Source organism: Mytilus galloprovincialis, chromosome 13 (assembly GCF_965363235.1).
Source record: "Mytilus galloprovincialis chromosome 13, xbMytGall1.hap1.1, whole genome shotgun sequence".
Classification (NCBI taxonomy): domain Eukaryota; kingdom Metazoa; phylum Mollusca; class Bivalvia; order Mytilida; family Mytilidae; genus Mytilus; species Mytilus galloprovincialis.
This window is the reverse complement of record NC_134850.1, coordinates 42,099,339-42,126,810: the sequence shown is the minus strand read 5'-3', so window position 1 is coordinate 42,126,810 and position 27,472 is coordinate 42,099,339. Positions and strand designations below refer to the sequence as shown.

Sequence of the window (27,472 nt, the reverse complement as noted above, 5' to 3'; positions counted from 1 at the left end):
ACTAGTCATAGAAATCATTCAAATTACCTTAAACTATTGACAAACCTAAAAAAAATGTGGCATCAGTTTTTTTATTTTTTGAGCTTAGTAATAATCAACTGATAGTTGGTGATTTTTTATTTTTTTTTATTTTCTAAATTACAATCACACAGCTCATTTAAAAATATTAATTCTAATATGACGTGCTTCTTTCGCTTTGTAAACAACACTGTGATAAAATTCTCGATATATCTATACTTAGCGCAGACTCCGTGGTGTACATAAAAATGGCTGTTACAATATACTTCCCACGTAAATCCACATGTATTGAAACCTATTTGTAAACCCTTTGCCGATTTTATTGTTTTAAAAATTGCAATTAAAAAAAGACAAAATCACTTTTATTCTTATTCGGATGCATAATAAAAAGAAGTAACGCACAAGAACTCGGAGAAACCAACAAAATAAAAATAAAATAAAATTCCGCGAAAGTCTATTAAGGTTTTTGGCGCATTTAAGTCATTTCAAAACATGACGTCATACAAATGAAAACGCTACAGTTGAAAGTTTTCTGTTACGTGAACCATTGAAATGTTGTTTACTATTGTATTAAAATTGATTATCAAGGTAGGTTTTGTTTCATTTTCTATTCTATTGCATTATTCGCATATTTAATGATTTCAGCAAGTCAACATGGCGGCTCCTTAGTTACGAAATGTCAACTTTGGATTTGACGGTAGCTTACGAGAAAAACATGTAAATCAAAATGACAATTGTTGGTTTTGAGAATGAAACAGATTTTTATTTTAGCGGTTGTTCGCGAAATAATCCATGCAAGCTACGGATTTATTAGAATGTTTGAGCTTTATCTAACAGGGAGTAAAAAATAACAGCCGCACACACAGCTTTACCCACCCTCGCTTCAGTTTTTTTAATGATCATATTTGTCCTATTAGAATCGAAATAATTCATGGAAGCCATAGATTATTGGAAATTTACACATGGCCTGGGCCGTGATATTCGTTAATTTTATCCCTCGCTAACGCTCAGGATAAAATTCGAATATCACGGCCCAGGCCATGTGTAAATTTCCAATAATCTATGGCTTCCATGAATTATTTCTTAATTAACAAATATAATGTGTACAAAGTCATTCAAAAATTAACTAGGTATTACAAATTCCTTTCAATTTCATTTTACTAATAACTTACTTCTAAATATGTATCATATCATTTCATACCTGCGTTCTGATATGCCATCTGTGAAGCACATATCTGCTTTTTAAACCTTGCATAATCCAGAACAGACTGGGTCCAAGCACAACTACCATACCTCTCCCAGCAGGAAGATATCTCCAAGGATACCAGATATACTCCTTCACTCCATAGATCATATACATTGTACCTGAAGTTACATTCATTCTATTATTCAAATTCTTGTTTCCACTTTTTTCAGTTTAGTGTTAACCTGGTTCTGATTGAGCAGATTCTCAAAGGAAGTTGTAAAATTATTATTTAACATACCATATCTCCTTATTTATATATTCATTCTTTAAAATTAAAACATGAAAACAAATAGTTTAAAAAAAATCCCCCCAATAATCTTCTTAAATCATTTATTTATTATCAGAATTCCTTTAAATTGAATGCTTTCTTTCCTATCCATCAGTGATAGAATATAAGAATATACATCAATAAAAGCAGACTTCCTTTAACCATGAGACAACAACCTATATTCAATAAACCATCTACATCTCACCTTATGCGTATTGTCTTTAATAAACTGAATTCATGCCATGTATCTGGAAGAAAATAAGTAAACAAGTATCAAAATCTATAGACTATGCTTAAGATGCAATAAACCAATTCTGGTTTGTTGCATTTCCGTCAAAACTTTTTGTTTTAGTGAACATCATTTGTGTGATAGGGGCATTGTCACATCCTTCTCATGTTGAGCAATCACTTGAAAAAAATATGATTCTATATTGCACGAATTATTCAGCAAATAAAATTCTTATAATTGATAATGAGCCCTGCTGTCATTAGGGAACTGTGATATTGAATACCTACGAAACAAACATTATTTCTAGTTTATCCTGCATAATGACCATCATGAAGAATTTGATGAACTGTAATAGTGCAGGGATACAGGTGATCCCCACTTTCTGGAAAATGACACCATAAAGGCACACATAATTGACAAACCAGTGAAGGATATAGCTCAAACGAGGTCTATCATTTCTGAAGGCTTGAATTAAACCTAAATCTTTTAAAAAATTAGTCGGATTTTAAAATTGATTATTCCAATAAATCTTAAAAATTTTAGAAACAAAATCTGAATTCATAAAAGGTTTTTTTGAAATTAATTCATTGATTAATTGACACCTTAAACAAGCTAAAAGAAAAGATGGGGAAATATTTATGAATAACAATACTAAACTTAAAATGTGTGTCTTATTCTATTCACAAAAAACTTACCAAATTCAAAGTCATGTAGAGGAATATAGAACTTGAGTTTTTCTATTCCAATATATATCTTTCTCTCGCAGTCGTCTATCTCAAAGAATACTTCAAAAGTCTTGCTTATAAAATCTTCGTCTAAACAACAGCTGACAGCAGCACAGTCTGACTTCAGCCGACATGTCATTGGATTGGTAGATATAGCTACTACATCTGTGTCATTACAATCTGAAATCAAATTGTTTCTATATATGCAAACATGCAAAGCATCAGTCCAAAGATGCTTTTTTTGTTCACTCATTTTTTTAATTTTAGACTGATTCTTTAACTCCAGTCATGAGTATTTCAGAATAAAAAGGGGCATTGCTTCAAAGCAAATTATATTTCAACAATTTACTTATGCCATGCTAAAATGTTTTACATGTCCAAAATCCCTTGAAAGTGTGAAAATGTTCCTTCATCCAAGCATATCTTGGATGTGCAGGATGAAGGTCATTCTTAGAATATGAGCCTGAGGCTCGAAAGTAATGAATTAGCTTAACTTCTCTGTGAGGGATGAAGTTAACATGTAATATCTCTGTTTAAAGAAACGAGCTATAGCCATCGGACTATAGATAGCCAGTGACCTTGACCCTAGTATATAAGCACCTGTTCCATAATAACTCGTCATAATTTAAAGCAAGTTTGTGTCGACCCAAAAAACCCATAAGAAAAGGGTGGGTCTAACTCATAATCCCTAGGGTGGGAATTAATTACTTTCAAGCCTCAGGCTCATATTCTAAGAATGACCTTCATCCTGCACATCCAAGATATGCTTGGATGAAGGAACATTCTTATTCATATTTCGCCTTCGGTCTCAAGTAATGAATTAGCTTGTTTAAAGTGTAGACACAAACTAAAAACAAAAGCATACAAATGCAACATTTAATAAAGCTTAAACAAATACAAGATCAAGCATTAATAACTGCAGAAGCAAAGTCTGTATTGCCAATATCATTAAATTCTCTGTTATAAAACTTATAAAATGTATTAGCACATGTCCAATTAGCTGTTGCCATAATGTCTTTCACAGAACATCCAGAAGCTAACGCAGCTGAAGTAGAGGCACCTCTAAATGAATGTGCCTTAAAAATGTTAATATCTATGCCCGCTAAAAGTAACACGGTTTTTAACCATCTAGATAACGTAGAAGTAGAAACTTTACGAAAAGTTGCATAAGAAATGAATAAACTAGAAGTCTTCCTGACATCTCTTGTACGTAAAACATAATTAATCAATGTCTTCACCACGCAAAGTTCTGGTTTAACAAAACGCTTAAACACCACATTAGGCAGACTAAAACCAGGTCTAGTAGTTTTCAAAAGTTCCTGTATATGAAACACTATAATCCCTTGTCTTTGACTAAAAGACATAAAATTTAAATCTAGTGCTGAAATAGATTGTGCTCTAGCAGCTGTGGTCAAAGCAACTAAAGCTACAAGTTTAAAAGTCAAATTTTTCAATGTTAAATCCTCCAATGGATATAAAGAACTCAAGAACGAAAGTACTAAATTTACATCCCAAGTGAAAGAGTATCTTGCTCTTGGCGGATTCAGGTTAAAGCAACCTTTCAACATACGTTCAACAAAAACAAATTTAGTAACCTCTACTCCAAAAAAGGATAAAGTCTGTGTCAACATTGACCGAGTAGTATTTAACACTGAATATGAAAAGTTACTGTTTTTCAAAAAATTTAAATAATCTATTACATCCTTTTCAGATGGTCGAAAATAATTGGTTTTCCTTCGAACACACCAAATAACGAATTTTCTCCAAGAATATTGGTATTGCTTGATTGTAGAAGGTCTCCAAGATGCAATGATGACATCTGCAGATGATTCTGAAAATCCTCTATCAAGTAACGATTTCCGGATACAATACACACGGTTAAACTTAGTCTCTTCCTTAATGGATGGCATTCTCCTGTATGCGGCATCATTACTAAATCTTTGTGTTGAGGCAGTCTAACTGGCAAAGAAATTAACATTGGTATTAGTAAAGAAAACCAACTTTGTGCAGGCCAAAATGGAATAATCAAAATAGCCTTCTCAACCTTGTCACTTAAAATTTTCATTAAAATTTTCCCCAACAAAGTAAAAGGTGGGAAAATATATGGTCTAAAATTAGACCATGAAATAGTAAAAGCATCAACATAAGTAGCTTGTGGGTCAAATGACCATGATGCAAATCTAGGGACCTGAAAATTCAAACGTGAAGCAAACAAATCAACGTTTGGAACAAAGAAATGTTTACAAATTCTATCAAATATTTCTACTTTCAATTGCCACTCTGTGGAATCTGTAAAATTTCTAGACATATGATCAGCATCAAAATTTTCTATTCCAGGAATATACTGAGCTGTGATAAAAATATCTCTTTCTGAACACCAAGCCCAAATCTCTGCAGCAAGCCTGTCAAGTGACAATGAGGCCATGCCTCCCATTTCATTAATATAAGCTACTGCAGTAGTATTGTCTGATCGTATACCAATATGGCATGACTCTTTGTGACTAAAAAATGCTCTTAAAGAGAAAAATATAGCCAACAATTCTAAGAAGTTTATATGAAAAGAGCGTTCTGACAAGCTCCATCTACCACCAGCAAATTGTCCTTCAAAATTAGTTCCCCAACCTTCTAATGAAGCGTCTGTTTCAATCCAAAAGTTTATTTGTATGGGTCTTATCAGTTTTCCATTCTCAGATCTTAAATTGTTAACCCACCAAAAGATTTCAGTTCTTGACTCTTGTGTGATAAAAATTTTTGAGTTAAAATCACCATGACAACTATTCAGTGCTCCCACTTTATTTCTCTCCATGTTTCTGTAATGAAGTGGTCCCACAGATACTGCATTAAAAGCATGTACCACAAGACCAATAAATGATGCAAAGCATCTTACAGTAACACACTTCTGTTGAAGAATAGTTTTCCCAAGGGAGATAATTTTATTCAATTTCTCATCTGTCAGAAAAATCTTAAATAACTCAGTATCAATAATGAGACCAAAGAAAACAATGCGTTTTGAAGGAATAAGGACAGACTTCTTATAATTAATTCTGAAACCAAGTTCATCAAGCTTCTGCACCATTTTTTCTGTATTTACAATACAACTTTCTAAATTCTGATCCATAACAAGAGAATCATCAATGTAATAAATACATCTAATGCCATTTTTCCGAAAAAATGCATAAACAGGTTTTAAAACCTTAGTAAAAACTCTTGGTGCAGAAGCCAATCCAAAACAAAGAACCTGAAATTCATATAAATGTCCTTTCCACATGAAACGCAAATATCTCTTAAAATCATTATTTATACTTATACTAAAATAAGCATCTGTGAGATCTATGGATGTTAGATAATCATCCTTCTGAATTACATCTAAAACAAATGATAAATGTTCTTGTTTAAAATGATGATAAGCCACAAAATTGTTTAAATATTTTAAATTGATAACAGGCCTTGAAGACCCATCTTTCTTAGGAACTAAGAAAATATTGGAAATAAACTGGTTCTCCAATGATTCAACTTTTTTAATAGCTCCCTTAGCCAATAATTTTTGGACTTCTTCTGAAATAATTTCAATCTTGTGAACAGGGAAATGTATTTCATGCATAAAAGATGAAGCTTGTGGCTCAACATCAAATTCAATTTTATAACCATTTCTAACTGTATCTAATATCCATAGATCACTTGTAATACTTTCCCATACGGGATAATTAAGTTCTCTCACCTTAACTATTGTCGATAATGGTTGTTCTGGTTGAACCCTCTCTGAGAGTTGTGACCTCTTTGGGACCCTCTGTTCCCTGTCTGGAACCCTCTCCCTCTGCCTCTTAGGGAGGGGAATTGTCGTCCGCCCTGTCGACCGACAGGGCCTCTGGAGTTTAAAGACTGATAATGGTCTCTACTAAAGTTGCTTGGAGCACTAAAGTTGTTGGACCTAGATCCTCTACCTAGGAATCTAGGACTAGCTATTGGAATCTTGGTGTAGTCACCAAGTTCCTTCATCTGCTTCATGCAGTCAGCCCCAAAGAGTGATGAATCCACCGGAACATCAGAATTACAAATAGGTTTAAACTTGTCATTAAAATAAGGTCTAAGTGCTGAGCGTCTCCTCTGTGTCAGAGAAAGAAAACCATGGCCTAACAAACAAATAGAGTCAGACAAAAGCTTTCTAGTGTTGTCGACATTTAAAGGCTCATTCCTACAGCACTGATTGGCCAACTGAACAATAGGGGTCAAACCCTTAACAAAATATCTTTGAGTTTCTTGCATTTTGGAATCAACAGTGTGGGCCTGTCTAGGCAGTGCGGTCCAAATCTCCTTATTGACCCTAGGAACACAAAGGTTCTCACAATTTTCTGGCCGTAAATATCTCTCCTCGATCAATTTAATACTCTCGTAATTTGATTTAACCGACATTGCAGCATTTACAGCCTTTGAAAGCCCAGAAGATAATTTTGGCCCAGTCTTCTCTTCAGTATTCAACTGTGGGATTTCCCAATCAAAATCATAATCGTATTGTTCACCCTGTTCAACAACAGGTTGAGAAAGTGGTACATTAACCTCACTAAGAGGAGCCCTAAAGGCATTAGAAAACCCTAGGGCTGGGTCAAAAGAAGTGTCAAAATCAACTGGTGCTGGACTGTCATCAGCCCTAGCAGAGACTCCAGAAGGAGGTAAATATACTGGATCCTCCAAGTAATCCAGATCAAAATCCTGAACAGAATCTGTATTTAAATTAGCATCTAAAGGCAAAATTTGAGTGTTAGAGGATACAGCAGCAGGGTTCACAACCTCTGCTTGAATGGAAGACTGTGAAACTGTCTCACACCTAGGGGCCCTTACAGGCTCTTTCCCACAATTATTAATAAATCCTCTAAAAAGATGAGTCAAAGTGTCAATTGACTTGCCCATTGTAGATATGCCCATTTTATCCCTCAACACTGATAATTCCTCAGGAGATAAATCCTCAACTCTAGGAGATTTAGTGGCTTTACTAGTAGCACTAGTAGCCTTAGCTTTCCTTTTGACTGATTTAGGTGCCTTGTCACTCGAAATGGCAGTGCCTTTTATAATTCTATTAGGCTTTTTAGGAGGTTTATTGACACTACCTCTAGTTTTCCTATTCAAATCATCATTTTTTATTTCATTAGCAACATACAGATGCTGAAAATCATAGCCATCGGCTTCATTATCAATATCATTTTCATCATGCAAAAGCAAAACATCTTCATTTTCAGACTCAGTCATTTTAAAAGATTGAATAATATAACGTGTACCTGTGCAGGTAAAACACGTGCTAAACCTGAAGAGTACAAGCGACCTTCAGTTAAAGAGAAATACACCTGTAATTATCTACCTGTTTAACAAACAGGAGTAAAATAACAAACTAACAACTTGCCGTACTACGTAGGCAAAAACTTTAATGAAAAAACTTGTCATACAACGTAGACAATATTTATTTATTTATTTACAACAACACTTGTCGTACAACGTAGACAAGAAATTCTTTATTTCTAATTAATATCAACACTTGTCGTACCTCGTAGACAAGAAATTCTTTAATTCTCAAGACAATGGGATTTAAGAAACTTGGAAAAAATAACTTACCAACCAAAAAAACTATAAACTATTAAGAAAAATAACTGTGAAGTAAGTGTTACTTCACCCCTCTAGAAAAATAAATGACGAGTTATTATGGAACAGGTGCTTATATACTAGGGTCAAGGTCACTGGCTATCTATAGTCCGATGGCTATAGCTCGTTTCTTTAAACAGAGATATTACATGTTAACTTCATCCCTCACAGAGAAGTTAAGCTAATTCATTACTTGAGACCGAAGGCGAAATATGAATAAGAATTATTTACTGTACTCTGCAATAAAACATTTGAAACAAAATAAACATACTAAAAATAAGAATTTACACATTTTTGTGCTAAGCATACCCCTACTTGTAATACAAAGTATTAGAAAACAGGATGAAGGTGTCTATCTATAGATGTAAAAAGCGCCTACTCATTATAAAACATCGCTGCCAAAATAAGCTTACCTTTTAACCAGCCATTGATTGGTGAATCATACGTAGTAGAAGATCGGCTACATTGTAGTGACTGGAAGTATCTGGTTAGGTCTAAGTTCTGTAGAAGTTCTGAGATGTAATAAGCTGGGTAAACTTGAGTTGTGTCAATAGATCTCTCCCTACTCCACTGATCAAGGGAAAAATCTGAAATCAAATATCACATGTATTTACATTATTATTTAATAGACAAAATTCAAACTTTATCACTTATTATTGAAACATAAATTAACTGAAAAAATTAGAATAACAAAAAGACCAAACTCTGAGGAACATTCAAAACGGAAAGTTCCTAATCAAATGGTGAGATCAAAAGCTCAACCACATTAAACAAAATGGCTAACAACAGTCATATTTCTTACCTGGTACAGGCATGTTCTTATGTTGAAAATGGTGAATTAAATTTGGTTGTATAGCTAGCAAAACCTCTTATTTTTTCTTATACTTTTAAATTACATATTTATAAGAAAAGAATCTATGTCTCTAATTTGCCCAGTTAGTAAATTTTTAGTAAGTTAGTGTGACTTAAAAGTAGATAAAACATGGGAATCAAATCAAATTTGAGTATAAAATAATGCCAAAAAAGATCCTGATCAAACCATGCCTTTATCCAGAAACAAATAGGAAAGAGTCAGAATCCTCATACAAACTAAGTCATTCATCCATTCTTTATCAATAAATACATGGATATGTGATATACATCAATGAGAAATCAACAAAACAACACAAAATAACAGAAAAAAACAAGAATGTGTCCACAGTACACGGATGCCTCACTCGCACTATCATTTTCTATGTTTAGTGGACCGTGAAATTGGAATAAATTCTCTAATTTGGCATTAAAATTAGAATGATCTTATCAAAGGGAACATGTATACTAAGTTTAAAGTTGATTTGACTTCTACTTTATCAAAAACTATCTTGACCAAAAACTTTAACCTGAAATTTGCACTATCATTTTCTATGTTCAGTGAACCATAAAATTGGGGTCAAAACTCTAATTTGGCATTTAAATTAGAAAGATCATATCATAGGGCACATGTATACTAAATTTCAAGTTGATTGGACTTCAACTTCATCAAAAACTACCTTGACCAAAAACTTTAACCTGAAGCGGGACAGACGGACGGACGAACGAACAGACGGACAGACGGACGGACGGTACGACGGACGGATGGACTGATGGACGAACGGACGCACAGACCAGAAAACATAATGCCCATCTACTATCGTAGGTGGGGCATAAAAAAATAACACAATTTCATTGAGCCTCAACATAAATTATTTTTGTGTTACTCAAAACAATTACCTGACATCAGAGTATCAATTGAGAATTTTTTCAATAGTTCTCTGCAAAGGTAGAAGTTTTCGGCAACATTTTATATCCTTAAAATTCTTATATAATTTCATATTGGGAAATACGTTAATATGATTGGTCAAGATGACTTCCGATAGTTATTCTTGATATTGTTTATTTTTCGATAGACGAAGTTGACCTAACTTCTTTTCGTACTTTTTCCAATGAAAACAAGATGGTGGCAATAATAAAACAATTTGGATCAATGTTATTTTCTCCATTTGCCTTAATTGTTAAATTAATTAATAAACATTCATGCACCTAGGTCTATTCATTGAGTACAATTTATGTGATAGAGGTTACGAGTGTGGAGAAATAAATTTTTTATCTCCAATTTTAAAGAATTATAAGGATTAAACACCTTTTTAAAGGAATTTATTGGTGTATAAACTTGCCCAATTCACTCACAAACAAATAAAAGTCAAGTTTATACATCTATAATCCTATAAAATCTATTAAATCCAGATATATAAAATCTAGAAGATGGTCTTTTAAGTCCACCTCTTAAGAATTATCAGTATCTCAAAGGCAGACTGGTATATCATGCAATAAATTGTTTTTACCTTTAACTCTATATGTATCATCCCATGTACATTTCTTTTTAGGGAACTTGACACCCTGGATGATAGTCTCTGTAAATTCACAACTTCCTGTCTCTAAACAGAAGGAAAAGCTTATATCCATCAAGTAAGCTCCCTCGCCAAGGAAGTTCTCTATTTTGTATCTGAAAATGAAACAAGAAACCTGTTTCACTATCCTACAATTTTTTTTCTTAACTAAACATGTTAGTTTATACCAATAATGTTTAGTTTAGAAAACGTCAGGTTTGCACAATTTTAAGATTGCCCTCATGTCTTGTACCGTTTCTGAATTTTCCCTTTTCAATGCATTAACAAAATTACCTATTAACCCTTCTGCTTCTTTTTTTAAAACATAAAATTCAAAATTCTGGTTAATTATCTTTACATTTTCCATACAGGTTTACATTAATTTTTCTCTTTAAGTTTTGAATGAAAAGACCAAAAATACTCTTTCAAATCAAAGGGAACTTATAGTTCAATTGCGCTAAAAATGCTTAAGGTAGCACAATACTAAGATTTTATAACTACAACTCCCAAGTTTTAAAATGCTGTAACTTTCTTAATAATGCTTGAAAATTTATAAAAGTGGTAGTTTTGGATAGCTAACAGATTACTCTTTCAAATAAATGCAATGTTAGTATTATGCAACAATTATGTAACCAATTATAATGTTAACTGTGTCTAAAATATTTTTCACCAAATTTCCACTTTCAAATGAAATTAGCTTCTGCATAGGTATCCCTAGAGGGTTGATTTTATTATATGTTGTTCCTATGGCCATTTTCTACAAAAGGGTGTCTCAGATTTCAGATAGAATGTATAGAACAAATTTTACACCTAATTGAACATTATCTTCTTTTATGTGGTTAGGATGTTTACACTAATTAGAGATTTATGAGAGAATGGAACACCATAGAGACAATCTGAGACACCCTTTTGAAGCCCATGATGTGTTGATTAAGATTCCGTTAAAATTTTTAGTATAGTTAAAGAGATGATAGAGCTAAATTCATTCAAGTGAACTTACCTAGATTTTGCCACTAATTACATAATAATTGATTACATAATGATTGCATAATAAAAATATTGCATTCATTTAAAAGATTAATCTTTTATCTATCTATATATACCTCTTTTATTATTTTCTATGCATTTATAAGAAAGTTACAGCATTTCAAAGGTTAGTGATTGGAAGTAAAAAAATCTTTGTATTGTGCTACCTTAAAAGCATGACTAAAAATCTCTTTAATAACTCATTTACTGGGGTTTTTTTTCTTGTAAAAGGGAGATAATTCATGTCCAAACTTAAAATCCAACTTTTAAAGCTACATATCTAAACTTGTCATCAGATAAGTCATATCATTTTGGTCTTCTAGATAATTTAATCTATCTTCAAAATTTTAATATGGAAGGGATATCAAACTTCAGGGCTACAAGAATTCTAGCATTCCTAAGAGTACTTACTCCATTTTTCCAACTCCTATGAGGTTGAAATGTTCAATAGTTCCAAAAGAGTAATCCAGTAATTTGTATTCTCTGTTCATTGATTCCAATCCAACAGTAATGTCCTGGTAACAATGGTTTATGTTAATACGGAAGTTCATTGTCTTGTTTGTTAGTGGAATGGTGATACAGCAGTCCAGACCAGTACATGTATCAGCAGAAACAGTACAAACAACTCCTGATGGTAAAACAGGGACAGAAACAGGCATTCCACAATCTGAAAATAGTTGAAAATGTATTTCTGGGGTAGAAAACAAGTTGAAATTCAAATAAAAGTGCTTTAAAGCTAGATATAAGATAAACAAATTAATATTTTTTCAAAAAAACATTATCAAAAAGTTGTTTTATGCTTTATTTTGGTAAATGTGAAAGAATTGTATATTATAGTGTTATATGTCAGTTTGGTATGGCAAAGACATTTGGTTAAGTTATCATACTTTTAAGAGATTTCTGTCTCCTTAACCAGTTATTGGGTTATGTGTATTGTAGATTGCAGTCCGTATTTGAATTATATATTAGGTTGTCTACTGTTCGTTCTCTTGATTTATTGTGACCATTCTTGTACATGGCCCGAGAACACAGTTATTTCGTAGTGCATTTCTTTTAGACAATAAATTCAAATTAAAAAAATCACACCTGCTCTTTCTCAAAAAGATTTTTACAGTGTAGTGTACTACCAGTGAGACAAATATCAAAATTATAGAAACTTCTACCAGCTCTAACTCAAAATATTGACAATTCTGTGTTAAGGGGGTGTAAAATTCAGTTTGACAGCTTCAGACGTGCTAAAATTTGACCTTTTAGAACTGGACCAATTTACTTCTTAACATAAAGATTCAGCACCCAATTTTTTTTTTACATGTAATTACATCCCCCTACTTGATATTTCATGCATTTAATATCAAGAAATAAATTGGGAAAGTGTATCAAATAAGACATGCAAGTTATACACTGTTTACACTAGGGACTATATTCGTAGACAACGAAAACCAAAGGACGATAACTGTGTCCTTGGACCTAATAGGACAGAAAGACTTGACCAATCTTTATAAAACTTTGCATAACCTAAGCTTAGGCAATTGTGAGATAGGTTGCCAAGTTTCATGGCCATATGACATATATTAGAGACACTAGGGTCATTCTAATATAGACATTTGAATGTTTATTTTTGACGTGTAAATCAAATATCTTCAACTGTCAAGATTTTGGCCTTAAAATTTTAAATTTTGCAAAAATTTGCTTTTTAAATGCTCTTGAATATCAAATATTAAGTATTAAAAGCATCTGAACACTCTTTTATTTATCAGATGTATTGTAATTATTCCAAAGTTAAATTTATATAAGCCTATGCCTGAAAATAGAGATTTTCCAATTTAGGGACGCCTAATATAAATATGCATTTTTCTCAGCCAATTTGAAGATTTTGAAGTTTTTTATGCCTAATTTATTCTTTCATATATATAAAATGTACTTTAAATGTATAGAAAAGTGTCAAAAAGCATACCACATGAGTATAAAATGGTCTTGGGCCATGTAGTACTGAGAATTATTTAGAGTCGATTTAGGCGGTAGCCCATATTGACATATAAAAATGCACACAGAAGCTATTAGAAATGAAAATGTGTAACTTTTTGCTCATTTCTATGCTAAGGCGTTATGATACAAGAAGTCTAATTGCAAAAGGACTCTTGCATTTAATTTTTTTAGAAACAATATGGTCTGATGGCCAGTTTTTTCACTTTTCAATGGAAAACTTGCATTTAGTTTTAGCCTTAATAGGCATAAAGTTGGACCACTTACTATCATACAGAGAAAAAAAATGGTAGCCTATGAAAGGAGTAAGGTGTACTGAGTATAATAAAGTGCTTTTTTTACAGATTTAGTGAAATATTTGTGATGGACTACAGATTTGATGTACAAAGCTCTTCACATTTTACATACATCTATTAGGCCGTTTAACCATGGCCGTGAATACAAATATCTGCACTTTTTTTCTGTGATAATCTACTTTTCTCTATATCCAGAGTTCACAAATGGTTAATTAAATTTGATTTAATCATAGAAACACAAATATCAGGCACAAAAAAGCTGTCAGATAGAAAGTCAGCATGCCTCTTAGCCATAAAATGTAAACTGCTTTAAAATGCTTATTATAGCCGTAGAATGCCAAAATGGCACATTTTAACAGAATTTCTGTAAACCAAAGATGTAAATCCTTTACTTTGATTGAGTTTGACAAACTGAAACCAGCAAATCATTCAGGAAAGTTGCCAAAGTACAGAATCTAGATTTCAGGAATCCATCTCTTAGGCCCGAGAACACAGTTATTTCGTAGTGCATTTCTTTTAGACAATAAATTCAAATTAAAAAAATCACACCTGCTCTTTCTCAAAAAGATTTTTACAGTGTAGTGTACTACCAGTGAGACAAATAATATCAAAATTATAGAAACTTCTACCAGCTCTAACTCAAAATATTGACAATTCTGTGTTAAGGGGGTGTAAAATTCAGTTTGACAGCTTCAGACGTGCTAAAATTTGACCTTTTAGAACTGGACCAATTTACTTCTTAACATAAAGATTCAGCACCCAATTTTTTTTTTACATGTAATTACATCCCCCTACTTGATATTTCATGCATTTAATATCAAGAAATAAATTGGGAAAGTGTATCAAATAAGACATGCAAGTTATACACTGTTTACACTAGGGACTATATTCGTAGACAACGAAAACCAAAGGACGATAACTGTGTCCTTGGACCACATGTGTTTGAAAAATAGAATTTGATTAACTTGGACAGTAGTTGATTATCTATGCTAGAGTAAGCATAAAATAAAAACATGACTCATTTCATTTTCAAATATGTACAATGCCTCCATCGGAAAAACCTGTCAATAAATATGTTATTTAAACACCTAAAACTCAGGAGTTCATTTGACGGATCTCAAACTATACCACAGAACTAATACAAAACCTTACCATTCTTAACACCTCCCACATTTCCAGAGTACATACTACCCTGTTGATCACATGACGGTTCATATAGATAAGATGCGATGCCAGAGTCTGACATTAACTTGGATGTTTCTGATCCCCTCAGAGGTTCTGTCTTAGTCACACTGTTGTCTGTCAGCCATGCTGCCAATCCTTGGAATCCTAAGAAAAGAAATTGAAATATGTCACATTTGGTCTCGATCATATCTTGATGGCTATTTCCAATAGACTACACAACATAATTTCAGAAGTTAGTTGATTAATGATGATTTTAAAATTTCAAACAAAGGTATAATCTATTATAATGAAACAATATAGGTCTCTGATCTGCATTTTTAGGAGGAAATCTGATTTAAATATCAAAGTCAATGAAAAATGGCATTGTCTGAAGAGTTGTCAGTTCTTTTCAGTAGATGATGATGGATGGATGCCTAATTTCTAGAGGCAAATTGATATACATATTCAGGACAATCTTCTCATTAGAAACAGTGTGTCTAGCTTCTGTGAATTTGTCACAATTGCCACATGCCCTTACCATTCTTTTATGAACAGTCATCAAATTTATGTTTCAACAAAATACTCTATAATATTTACCTGTATCTAGTCCTGAGTTCCAGTCACATGACAATTTTGGAAGTCTGTATTTGTCAAAGATAACGATATCAACACCACATGGTGTCGTTTCTGTATCTGACTCACGACAAATCTGAAGTTTCATGTCAATCAAATAATCACCCTCTATCTCTAAGTCCCTCACGGTAAACCTGTTTAAAAATAATTTTTAATTTAATAAGGTGAATGTTTATGATATGAGTTTAAAGATACAGTATGTTTTTAGCAATAACTAGCTCTTCTTATTTATGGAAAATGATTTTTTTTGGTTGAAGCTGTCAACTTAAATATGTTCCAAGTTTCTCTATGCATATTGCAGTGTGTTTGTTAATTTTACATTGAGTAGGGTTGAGATCTAATTAAACATGTTTAACCCAACCCCATTTTTGTGCCTGTCCCCTCTGGCCTTTGTTAGCCTTGTATGATTTATAATTTTGATTTATTTTTAGTGTGACGTCTATATTTACTGGACTAGTACACATCTTTGTTCAGGAGCCAGCTTAAGCACGCCTCTGAGTACAGGATTTTCTTGCTGGTTTTAATACCCATTGGTGTCTTGGGTTGATTTCTGCTCTTCTGTATTAGGTTATTGTCTCTTTGACATATTCTCTGTTTCCATTCTCAAATGTATTCTTCAAACAGATGTTCCTCTAGAAACTTTGTTTTCAACATTGCTATAATATCTGACCCTATTGGAACAAATATTCTTTACCCATTATTCCCTTATGAATATATATTGTAATGCATTTACAAAGGAAATAATATTCCCTAATATTTCTTCCATATGGAACTAATATTATCATTGAACTCATATTGCATGCATGACAAAAAAGTGATAGCTTTAATTTTGTGAGAATAAGTCAAAACTTTTTTTTTTTAATTACAAAAATCAAACATTGAATTGACATTAGTTTATAGCAGTCAGTTTTGATCAGATGTGTCTAAATAAGCCCCAAATTATTGGTGATATATCATTGTCTTGCAAGACAATAATTCAAATTTATTTGCAATCATGTGCCTTCAATTATGATGTAAACACTGTTAGATGTGATTGTGCATGTGTCCAGCAGTTTTATTATAAATGATATACCATACTTACTCCATTCTAACATATCCAAACAACCAAACTTCAGTCAGCTGACCCCATTCATAATCAAATAAGAGTGTACTGAATGTTAGTTTGTCTATTCCAACACTTAGTTTGAACAGACATGGGTCAAACTTCACAAATGTCTCAAAACTTGTGACGATTCTGGTGTCTGGCAAACAACAATAGACAGTTGTACAATTACTGCCAACATTGCATACAGCACCTGATATAGTGGGAAGAGTTGCCATAGACTGCCCACATGCTGTCAATATAAAAAGACAAAATTACCCTCTGAAATGTTTACGGTTATGAATATATCATATATGATAATTTTGTGTTAAACTGTAAAGTGAAATTTTTGTAAGGGGCTATTTTTTCTAAGCACAACACTGGGTTTATTTGGCCTTTTTTATGACAAAACTACTAATCACAATTCTTCAGCATTAGAAGAAAGCATTCAGACAATATATATATTAATTAAATCGTGATGACACAATTTGACAGTGACATCATAAGTGAGATCTTCAGACTTGGTCGCCAGTGAAATAGATAAGCAAATATATTGCTTAAATTAATTTTTTTGGCAAACAGTTGTGCAATATATTATTTCTAAGAATGTACAAGTCAAATAAATAGTCAAGATTTTGCATAATTTTTCTGTTTTACATACTAAAATTATTGTCATTTTTGGATGCACAACCCATAACTAGAGGCTCTCAAGAGCCTGTATCGCTCACCTGATTCTACTTGGGTTTTTGAAATCATATGAAAAAATATAAAATTTGGCTAAAAGTGACAACACAACCTCATTGATAAGGAAAGGAACATGTTTAATTTCATTCAAAAGTCCCCCACTGGCGGCCATCTTGGATGGCGGATCGGCTACAAAGTAACAACACTTGGTCAGCACCTCATAAGGAACATTCATGCCATGTTTGGTTTTATTCCATTCAGTGGTTCTCTAAAAGAAGTCATTTGTATGCATTTCCCATAGGGTCCTATGTTAAACTAAGTCCCCTGCTGGTGGCCATCTTGGATGATGGATCTGCTACAAAGTAACAACACTTGGTCAGCACCTCATAAGGAACATTCATGCAATGTTTAGTTTTATTCCATTCAGTGGTTCTCTAAAAGAAGTCATTTGTATGCATTTCCAATAGGGTCCTATGTTAAACTAAGTCCCTGCTGGCGGCCATCTTGGATAATGGATCGGCTACAAAGTAACAACACTTGGTCAGCACCACATAAGGAACATTCATGCCATGTTTGATTTCATTCCATTCAGTGGTTCTCTAAAAGAAGTCATTTGTATGCATTTCCCATAGGGTCCTATGTTAAACTAAGTCCCATGCTGGCGGCCATCTTGGATGATGGATGGGCTACAAAGTAACAACACATGGTCAGCACGGCATAAGGAACATTCATGCAATGTTTGGTTTCATTCCATTCAGTTGTTCTCTAAAAGAAGTCATTTGTATGCATTTCCCATAGGGTCCTATGTTAAACTAAGTCCCCCGCTGGCGTCCATCTTGGATAATGGATCGGCTACAAAGTAACAACACTTGGTCAGCACCACATTAGGAACATTCATGCCATGTTTGATTTCATTCCATTCAGTGGTTCTCTAAAAGAAGTCATTTGTATGCATTTCCCATAGGGTCCTATGTTAAACTAAGTCCCCCGCTGGCGGCCATCTTGGATGATGGATTGGCTACAAAGTAACAACACTTGGTCAGCACTCCATAAGGAACATTCATGCTATGTTTGGTTTCATTCCATTTAGTGGTTCTCTAGAAGAAGTCATTTGTATGCATTTCCCATAGGGTCCTATGTTAAACTAAGTCCCACGCTGGCGGCCATCTTGGATGATGGATCGGCTACAAAGTAACAACACTTGGTCAGCACTCCATAAGGAACATTCATGCTATGTTTGGTTTCATTCCATTTAGTGGTTCTCTAGAAGAAGTCATTTGTATGCATTTCCCATAGGGTCCTATGTTAAACTAAGTCCCCAGCTTGCGGCCATCTTGGATGATGGATCGGCTACAAAGTAACAACACTTGGTCAGCACCCCATAAGGAACATTCATGCTATGTTTGGTTTTATTCCATTCAGTGGTTCTCTAAAAGAAGTCATTTGTATGCATTTCCCATAGGGTCCTATGTTAAACTAAGTTCCCGGCTGGCGGCCATCTTGGATGATGGATCGGCAACAAAGTAACAACACTTGGTCAGCACCTCATAAGGAACATTCATGCTATGTTTGGTTTCATTCAATTCAGTGGTTCTCTAAAAGAAGTCATTTGTATGCATTTCCCATAGGGTCCTATGTTAAACTAAGTCCCCGGCTAGCAGCCATCTTGGATCATGGATCGGCAACAAAGTAACAACACTTGGTCAGTACCTCATAAGGAACATTCATGCCATGTTTGGTTTCATTCCATTCAGTGGTTCTCTAAAAGAAGTCATTTGTATGCATTTCCCATAGGGTCCTATGTTAAACTAAGTCCCCCGCTGGCGGCCATCTTGGATGATGGATCGGCTACAAAGTAACAACACTTGGTCAGCACCTCATAAGGAACATTCATGCCATGTTTGGTTCCATTCCATTCAGTGGTTCTCTAGAAGAAGTTCAAAATGTAAATTGTTAACGACGACGACGACGGACGACGGACGACGACGACGCACGACGGACGCCAAGTGGTGAGAAAAGCTCACTTTGCCCTTCGGGCCAGGTGAGCTAAAAAAAGGATATATTTCAAACATAAACTGCAATGTTGTATTATCAAAGGTTAAGTTTCAACATTTGATTCTGAAATTCAGAGATAATTTGAAATATATTTCATTAAATTTTGCCCAAATTTGCTCTAACTATTGCTGGTTAAAAGACATTCATTAGCACAGGTTTTGGCAGAATTCTTTGTTAGAATTACAGAAAGCTAAATCAAAATATTGATAATAACAGACACAATTATATATTATCAAAAAATAACATATGGAATATAGCAGGAAAAAAATAATATAAATGCCAATATAACATTCTAGAAACATTTCTTAAATGTAAATATTCACACAACAACTTACAATTAGTCCATCCATTTGAATGTCCACTGTAAGGAGACACAGCACTACTACATTGTGTGTCCATCAAGAAATCTCCAATGGCTAACCTCTCTATGAGGGCAGACAGTTGATTGGCATCAAGATTATCATTGACATCTATACCTTTCTCATTCAGGAAACCAAGGAATGAAAAATCTAAAACAATAATAGATTCATTCATTGACAGGAGATTGCAACTTTCAAACAACAAGTATTGGGTATATACAATTAAGGTTTTCTCTTGGAAATGGCCATACTTTCTCATTTTTTCTTAAATTACTGTATTACAAAGAATCCTTTTTATTATAAGTCAACATTAAAAAAACTTTTGATCTCACTTTTTGGAGATTGTAAATACATGTGAGTGGAACTTCTTAATCATTTTCCTTGGGTTGAGTAGTCAAATAATTAATTTACTGTCTATTATTGTTTATGCCCTTTTGATTTTCAAATGTTCTAAAACATTTTATTATATTCTGTTATCAAATCTTTGACTTTATATGTCTTAATAAGAGTATTCTAAAGGCAAGTATCATGTCCACATTTACTATTTAATGTCTATGCAAAATCATTCTCATTTCCACTAACCTGCTTGAACATAATCATTCTTCCAATCACATGGTGCCTTTGGTAGGGCTGTACTTATCAAGACAGGAATAGTTATTTCACACGTTCCATTTGTCTCCATACAAATACTCATCTCAAGGTCAACTATAAACTTTCTTTCTTCCTCAAGGTTTTCAATCTTGAATCTGAAACCAAAAACAAAGTTTTGAAACCTTTATCCAGTGAACTTTTTCCCTATGATTTGTTTAGGCCAAGCTTTAAGATGCTAAATAATTTCAGGCGCGGATCCAGCCATTTTATAAAGGGGGGGGTTCCCAACCCAGAGTAAAGGGGGGGTTCCAACTATATGCTCCCATTCAAATGCATTGATCGGCCAAAAAAAAGGGGGGTTCCAACCCCCGGAACACCCCCCCCCCCCTGGATCCACCACTGAATTTAATCAATGATATCTATACTATTAAATGAGAAGACCTGATTTTGTGTGTTCCTTCTGTTCCTTCCACAATAAATTAACCATCATGCCTCTGTGTCCTATAGGTATCATGCATAGTCGCATTTGCTATCCTTCTATATGATTATTCCGTTTTGGTAATTTTTGGAGGTAAAGAAAAATAAAGGCATCTGGATATTTTGTCATAGGACAAACTTTTAACTCATTGACAAGACTTCAATTTAAGACTTTTTTTTAAATTACACATAATTTTCATAGGTACCTGGGGGATAGGACAATTATTTTCGCTTGTATTCTTTAATTGGAAGAAACTTAAAATGCTTTTTCCTGATACAAAATCTGAAGAAGAACCTAGTTTCCATTGTATCTGAACAGAGATATATCTTCTACATATTCTCTCATTTTTCCGATACAGGATTCTCGATATGGCTTTTATCTTTAAAAGTTCCATCTATTGACATTTGTGTGATCTGTTCCTATACAACCAAGATGCTACTTATAGCACATTGACTATGAAAGCTTATGAATTACTGGAATATTGAAAAAGCAATCTAGCTAAAAAAAACTACTCTAAACTATATTTCTCATGTATTATATGTACTTACTCAAGACCAATTACTCCATGCAATTTGACTTTTTTGACTTCACCATATGTATATCCAAACAAGCTGATGGTAATTTCAAACTTCTCTATGCCAATGACCATTTTACTGTTACATGGATCCAGTCTCAACTGTGTGTTAACATTCCTATTGATCCTTGGGAAGCTGCTACAACAGGTGACACCAGTACAAGAGCTGTACAAATGACAGATGGTACCAGATTGCAACACTGGTAATTCTACAAATTCTTCACAAGCTGAAGACGGGAAAAAACAGAAATTTATTTCTTTATGGTATCTAATACAATCAATGCTTGAGGTGGAGCTGATCAATCAAAATATATAGGTAACATATCGTTTTTTTTTCTTCATCTTGCATGAGTCTTAAATGCAATTTGCCTTAAAACTAATAATTTCAAGGAGCATTACTTTTTTAAAACCAGTTCATCAGCACTGATTTTCAAAATTGTCTCTGACATTGCTGATATAAACCTATGATACAAGTTTGATAAAAATCTGGCATCATATAGTCTGATCAAACAGCCACATTAATTTTTTTTATGTTACATCGATCATCTTTATGATTTTATAACAATATATATTATATGATTAATTTTATCCTTTATCCTTGGCATAGTACGGTATAACAGTTTGGTCACATGACAATCATGTGATATATAACTATAGATTATACTCTAACCTCTATTCCATCCTTTATCATTGGGAAAATATGGTATGACAGTTTGGTCACAAGCATCATCCATCATGTACGGTGCGAGAGCTGTATCATGCAGTAATTGGGCAATAGTATGGATATCCAGGGGTATAGTATTAGTAGATACACTTTTCTCGTCTAAGTATTCACTCAGACTAAACCCTGAAAAAGCAATTAATTTTTTATTGCATCAGTTGAAAAGTCTGCCAAAATGTGTCAATATTTTTGTGTAATACCTGAAGAAGTCTATGAAAAATATGTATGCAATTTACTTTTTTATGCTAAATGTGAACATGTTTTCAGCATTAAGTTACATGTAATAGTTTTGGGCAAATCTAAAGATAGAGCATATTTTTTGCCATGAAAGTTGATCTGATTTACATACCAGGAATGACAAACTGTGAATCATAATCACATTCTGCTTTTGGTAACCTGTGATCCTGGAATACATTGGCAAACACTTCACACGCCCCTCCTGATTCTAGACATACTGATATATTTATAGAAACAACATATACATTATCTGCTGTTAGATCATCTACCACAAAACTGAAATTAGAAAAAATCAAAGAACTTGTGAGCACTGAAGGTAGTGATTGCTTTCATTAGTAAACACTTCACATGCCCCGCCCCCTCTTGATTCTAGACATACTGATATATTCATAGAAACAATATATACTTTATCTGCTGTAAGATCATCTACCACAAAACTGAAAATAAAAATAATCAAAGCACTTGTGAGCACTGAGGGTAGAGATTGCTATCATTGGTAAACATTTCCCACGCCCCTCCTGATTCAGACATACAGATATATTCATAGAAACAACACATACTTTATCTGCTGTTAGATCATATATCACAAAACTGAAATAAGATAAAAATCAAAGCACTTGTGAGCACTGAGGTAAAGGTTACTTTCATTGGTCAACACTTCATACACCCCTCCTGATTCTAGACATATTGATATATTCAAAGAAACAACATATACTTTATCTGCTGTTAGATCATCTTTCACTTAACTGAAATTAGAAATAATGAAAGCGATTGTGAGAACTGACGGTTGTTTTCATTCTGCAATTTGAACTTAAAATAAAACATTGTATTGTATGTAGCAAATGAAAGGCAATATTGTGAATTTGAGTTTTTTTCCTTTATCAATAATCATTGTTGAACCTAGTTTTAGAAAATAAAGATTCTACTTTGTAGGTGTGAGTGCTGTCTTGTGGCGGCATTAGCCTGCTCTTTTTCAAAATCTACAATCTAACATGCAAGAGATATAGCTCTCTCTTAACACGGGTCAGTCATTTATCCTCCCCTTCTGAAAGACAATCATTGTTTCTCAAGACCATACTCGCAAATGGTATCAAGGGAGAGCTGAATTCAGTCCCTGAAATTTTCTCCCCAGAACAGGGATCAAAACCAGGAACCTTTGTGTCAATAGTCTGATGCACTTACCACTACACCTTGGCAGTTCTTGAATAGGATATGGTCTTGATGTACACAAGACAAATATATACGAGACAAAACCATATGACAAAAGACCAAAGAAATTTTCATTTTTATAAATATCCCCTAAATTCTACTAAGTATTGATTTGAACTTTCCTCAAACAAAACAAAAAAGAAATATAATTCCTCACTTCAAAAATAATTTATATATTGTAAATTCAGAAATTATTGCGTGCATTTATTATTGCGATTTTGTCATTTTAAACTATAATGCGATTTTAATTTTTACGATTTTTAGAAAAATCTTTTTTAATTCATATGAAATATTTCAAAATGCGAGTTTAAATTATTGCGTTTACAACTCTGTCGATTTTTTGCAATAATAAATACCTCCCAATAATTTTTGAATTTACAGTATAAAAACCATGATTCATTAATGTCAAATTTTAATGAAACATATCATTTAATTAATGAGAATGATTTATCAAAAATTGCTCCCATATTTGCAGATTAAAAACAAAAATTTATTTGCTGACTTTTATTTACAATACTTACTCTAGATTAAGAACTTCATTCATAGCATAGTGTTGCACTGTACCAAAATTAAAATCTATTAGAGTATAATCCAAGTCAATACCCTCCAGTCCTATATATATTTTGTAGTTACATGGATCCAGTCTAACATAGCCGTTGAAGGTCAGCCCAAGGCTTGAAGAATCCACACAACAATCCACAGCTGTACACGATGAGTCAAGGTGACATGTGGTATCACTACCCAAATTTAATAAAGAACCGACAGGATCAACACAATCTAAAATATACATATCAAGTCTGAATGATTTTAATCATATGGATTTAATTTGATTTGATTTTGTTGTTTTAATGCCCCTTTTAAGCACCTCTTTTAGACTATTTCATGACAGCCAGTTTATTTTGATGGAGGAAGTCAGAGTGCCCAGAGAAAACCACAGACCTTCAATAGACAAACTGACAATCCTAGTCAACTAAGACTGGAGTCAAGTGCACCTGCACAATCTGGGTTTTGGAACTCACAACCTCAGTGTTGACTGGCAAGTAATAAGCAGTAGTAACTACTAGGACTACTCAGCCACTGAGGCCCTCTTAATCATATGGAAAATTTGGGTTTATGGCAGATTGATTGCATAAAATATAATATTTTCTTTTTGTGATATTATTTTCCCATTTCAACAATGTCTTTTAATTTCATATTTGCAACAACAACAACTTAACATACCGTGCAGTTTACTTCATTTATTCCAGACTAATACTTTCACTCACCATTTTTCCAGTTGTTTGCATCAGTCCCAGTGTAAGGAGCTGCAGTCCTACTACATGGGGTCCTCTTCATGTACTGTGAAATACCAGTCAAGCGTAGAATATCTGACACATGATGCTCATCCAAGGTAGAAATACTATTGTCAGTTTTATACTGATTCAGGGAAAAGTCTGAAAAGGATACATAACAGTTTGTACAATTCTTTTTTAAAGTGACTGTGGATTCATTATTTTTCATTGGATTTCAATTTTTGTAAATTTTTTTGGTTACCTTGGTTCTAAGAATTCTAATGTCTAAGGAATTGAAAATGTTCTAAAAAAATTTACAGACTTGGCAAAAAAACAAAATTAAATATCCATGAAAATGTAAATTTACCTCAACCCATGAAAATTGGTACCAACAAAAATAAATTAATTCACAGTTATTGAAAAAAAATATGTCTATATACTAAAATAAAATGTTCAAGAGTACATTATATAAGTTTTAACAATAGGCCTACTCAAACTTTGTACCAAATTATTTCTTTAAATTTTCTATCAAACTGTTTAAGGAAAAAAAGATTCAATTTTTCAATTGAGTCAAATATTTCACAAAAGCATATAACCTGTAATTACCAAACATTCTTTCCAAACAACATCTAAAGGATATAAGGTTACCAGACATTTTTTTATAGCATTCTTCATTGTTCAATGATTGTGGATGGTTGTCTCATAAGCAATTAGGACACTAATGTTAGCCTGTACCTCTTTATTTATATATACAGCAATCCCTTATAATTTTCTTTTCTAAACATTTTTCTGAATATTTACCATTTTGAAGGAACTTCTTGTCCCAATCGCACACTTTCTTTGGAAGTCTGACTTTATCAAAGATATTGTAAACAGTTCCACATGGCTGGTTAGCTTCCCAACATAAACTCAGTTTCATAGAAATCAGGAATGCAGGCTCAGCATACAAGTCATGGAGAACAAAACTGACAAAATATAAGAAACCTGATTCATTAAAATCGTCTGCTATGGAATTAATTCATATAGTTGGAAAATTTTATTCCAAATGTTGCCTATATCATATTAAAATAACATATAATGCCAGAGGGCACCATGCATTTGTTATACTCATTTACATGCTAACTTTGAATGAAATTGGGACCAAATTTGGCATGTGAAGTTAAATATTCACTACAATACAAACCTGCATACTTCAAGTAAATGTGACCACAACTTTATGGTAAACTAACTTATCAAAAACTTTAAGCAACAATTGAATGAACCGACAAATACAGATTGTGTTCAAAATTGGTTAAAACCACAAAATCAAGCAACCACAAAATTGACATTGACTTCTTTCCAGTAAACCCCAAAATTATAAAGCTTATTCCTTCCCCTTCCCATAATCATCAATCTGTACAAGTCAACATGCCTTTTCGCATTTTCTATATTTTCATCAGTGTAAGTTTAAAACCTATCAAAAGAAATTTATTATCTAGAACCTATTTGTTTTGGACACATGGAAGGAGAAAGTGATAACCATGTGTTTGGAATTAATTCTTTTCAGGGAGCATATTACGGATATATTGTATGATTTAAATTGAGACAAATGTCCACTAGAGATCGATTAAGATGGAAGTAAGCTACTGTCACTGTACAATTCCCAAACTTTTATTTATAATGTTGAGATTACAAAGACATATTCCTAAAATGGAATGTTTGTGTAATTATAAGAAGTTTTAGATATTAAAAGCATTTCAAAATCTCATGTTATGCTACAAAAAATTCTGGTCAAATTTTTAACAGAAATTTATAGGGTTAAATGATAATGGATGAGCATGATTGATTGTTGCTTGCTTACTGCCTATATTTTGCTAGTGTCAATTATTTCATGCATATCAAGAATTAATTTGAGGGAAAATTTACAAACTTTAACATTTTTGATGGTATGATTTTTTTTATAATCTTTTAACTGAATTTTATAAGGTTAATGAGTTGTTTGAACATGAAATGATTGTTGCTTTCTTATTTACTGGTGTAAATTATTTCATGCATATTTTGGATGACTATGACATCATTCTGTTTTTCCGGACCAGATACATAATAAACAGACCTGAGCTGTTTAAATACCACTCTATATTCTATATTTTTCAAGTGTCAAGTATAACATGACATGACATTTGTCAAAAAAACCTAGTATTTTTATACATTTGATGCCAAACAAAGATAATATCAAAACAAAACAATCCAACTTTCAAATAGAATATTCAAAATAAGTGAAATTCCATTTTAAAATCACAAAAAAATTAATAATTCTTTAACCTTCATTCAAAGGCCAGTAACTGATGTTCTTTAAAATTGACAAGGTTAAGATCACATATAATGCTATTTTTAACATAACTACACCTTTAATCTGATACATCATGCATACTGATCTTTCCTGAGATATGGAGTATTTAATTTTCAACTTAAATTCTTAACAGCTCTGTTAAGCAAATAAAATGAATGACAGATCAAATATCTTTTTTTATAAACCACATGCATAATTCGATTTAAAGGGCTCGACCATTAAATTGCAATATCAGACGAAGACCAGCAATAGTTCATTCGTG

The 27,472-nt window shown here is 33.0% G+C and overlaps 2 protein-coding genes across 2 annotated transcripts in view; both read right to left on the bottom strand.

The window, feature by feature from the left end:
- Positions 1-27,472, bottom strand: part of LOC143057544 (uncharacterized) — a 194,004-nt gene that overhangs the window by 54,625 nt on the left and 111,907 nt on the right. The window contains exons 88-104 of the mRNA XM_076230855.1: positions 25,683-25,846; positions 24,876-25,043; positions 24,132-24,387; positions 22,514-22,677; positions 22,114-22,290; positions 21,418-21,670; positions 20,383-20,546; positions 19,777-19,950; positions 16,703-16,955; positions 15,586-15,755; positions 14,977-15,153; positions 11,957-12,212; positions 10,475-10,635; positions 8,528-8,701; positions 2,457-2,666; positions 1,738-1,780; positions 1,220-1,383 (exon numbers count right to left, since the gene is read on the bottom strand). Coding sequence (XP_076086970.1) covers positions 1,220-1,383; positions 1,738-1,780; positions 2,457-2,666; positions 8,528-8,701; positions 10,475-10,635; positions 11,957-12,212; positions 14,977-15,153; positions 15,586-15,755; positions 16,703-16,955; positions 19,777-19,950; positions 20,383-20,546; positions 21,418-21,670; positions 22,114-22,290; positions 22,514-22,677; positions 24,132-24,387; positions 24,876-25,043; positions 25,683-25,846 — 3,128 coding nt within the window. The remainder of the gene's footprint in view (positions 1-1,219; positions 1,384-1,737; positions 1,781-2,456; positions 2,667-8,527; positions 8,702-10,474; positions 10,636-11,956; positions 12,213-14,976; positions 15,154-15,585; positions 15,756-16,702; positions 16,956-19,776; positions 19,951-20,382; positions 20,547-21,417; positions 21,671-22,113; positions 22,291-22,513; positions 22,678-24,131; positions 24,388-24,875; positions 25,044-25,682; positions 25,847-27,472) is intronic.
- On the bottom strand, positions 3,351-8,304 carry LOC143057000 (uncharacterized). Its single transcript, XM_076230226.1, has 2 exons — positions 6,205-8,304; positions 3,351-4,445 (listed from the first exon to the last, which is right to left on the bottom strand). The coding sequence occupies exon 1, from the start codon at positions 7,725-7,727 to the stop codon at positions 6,210-6,212; it is 1,518 nt and encodes a 505-aa protein (XP_076086341.1). The 5' UTR covers positions 7,728-8,304; the 3' UTR covers positions 3,351-4,445; positions 6,205-6,209.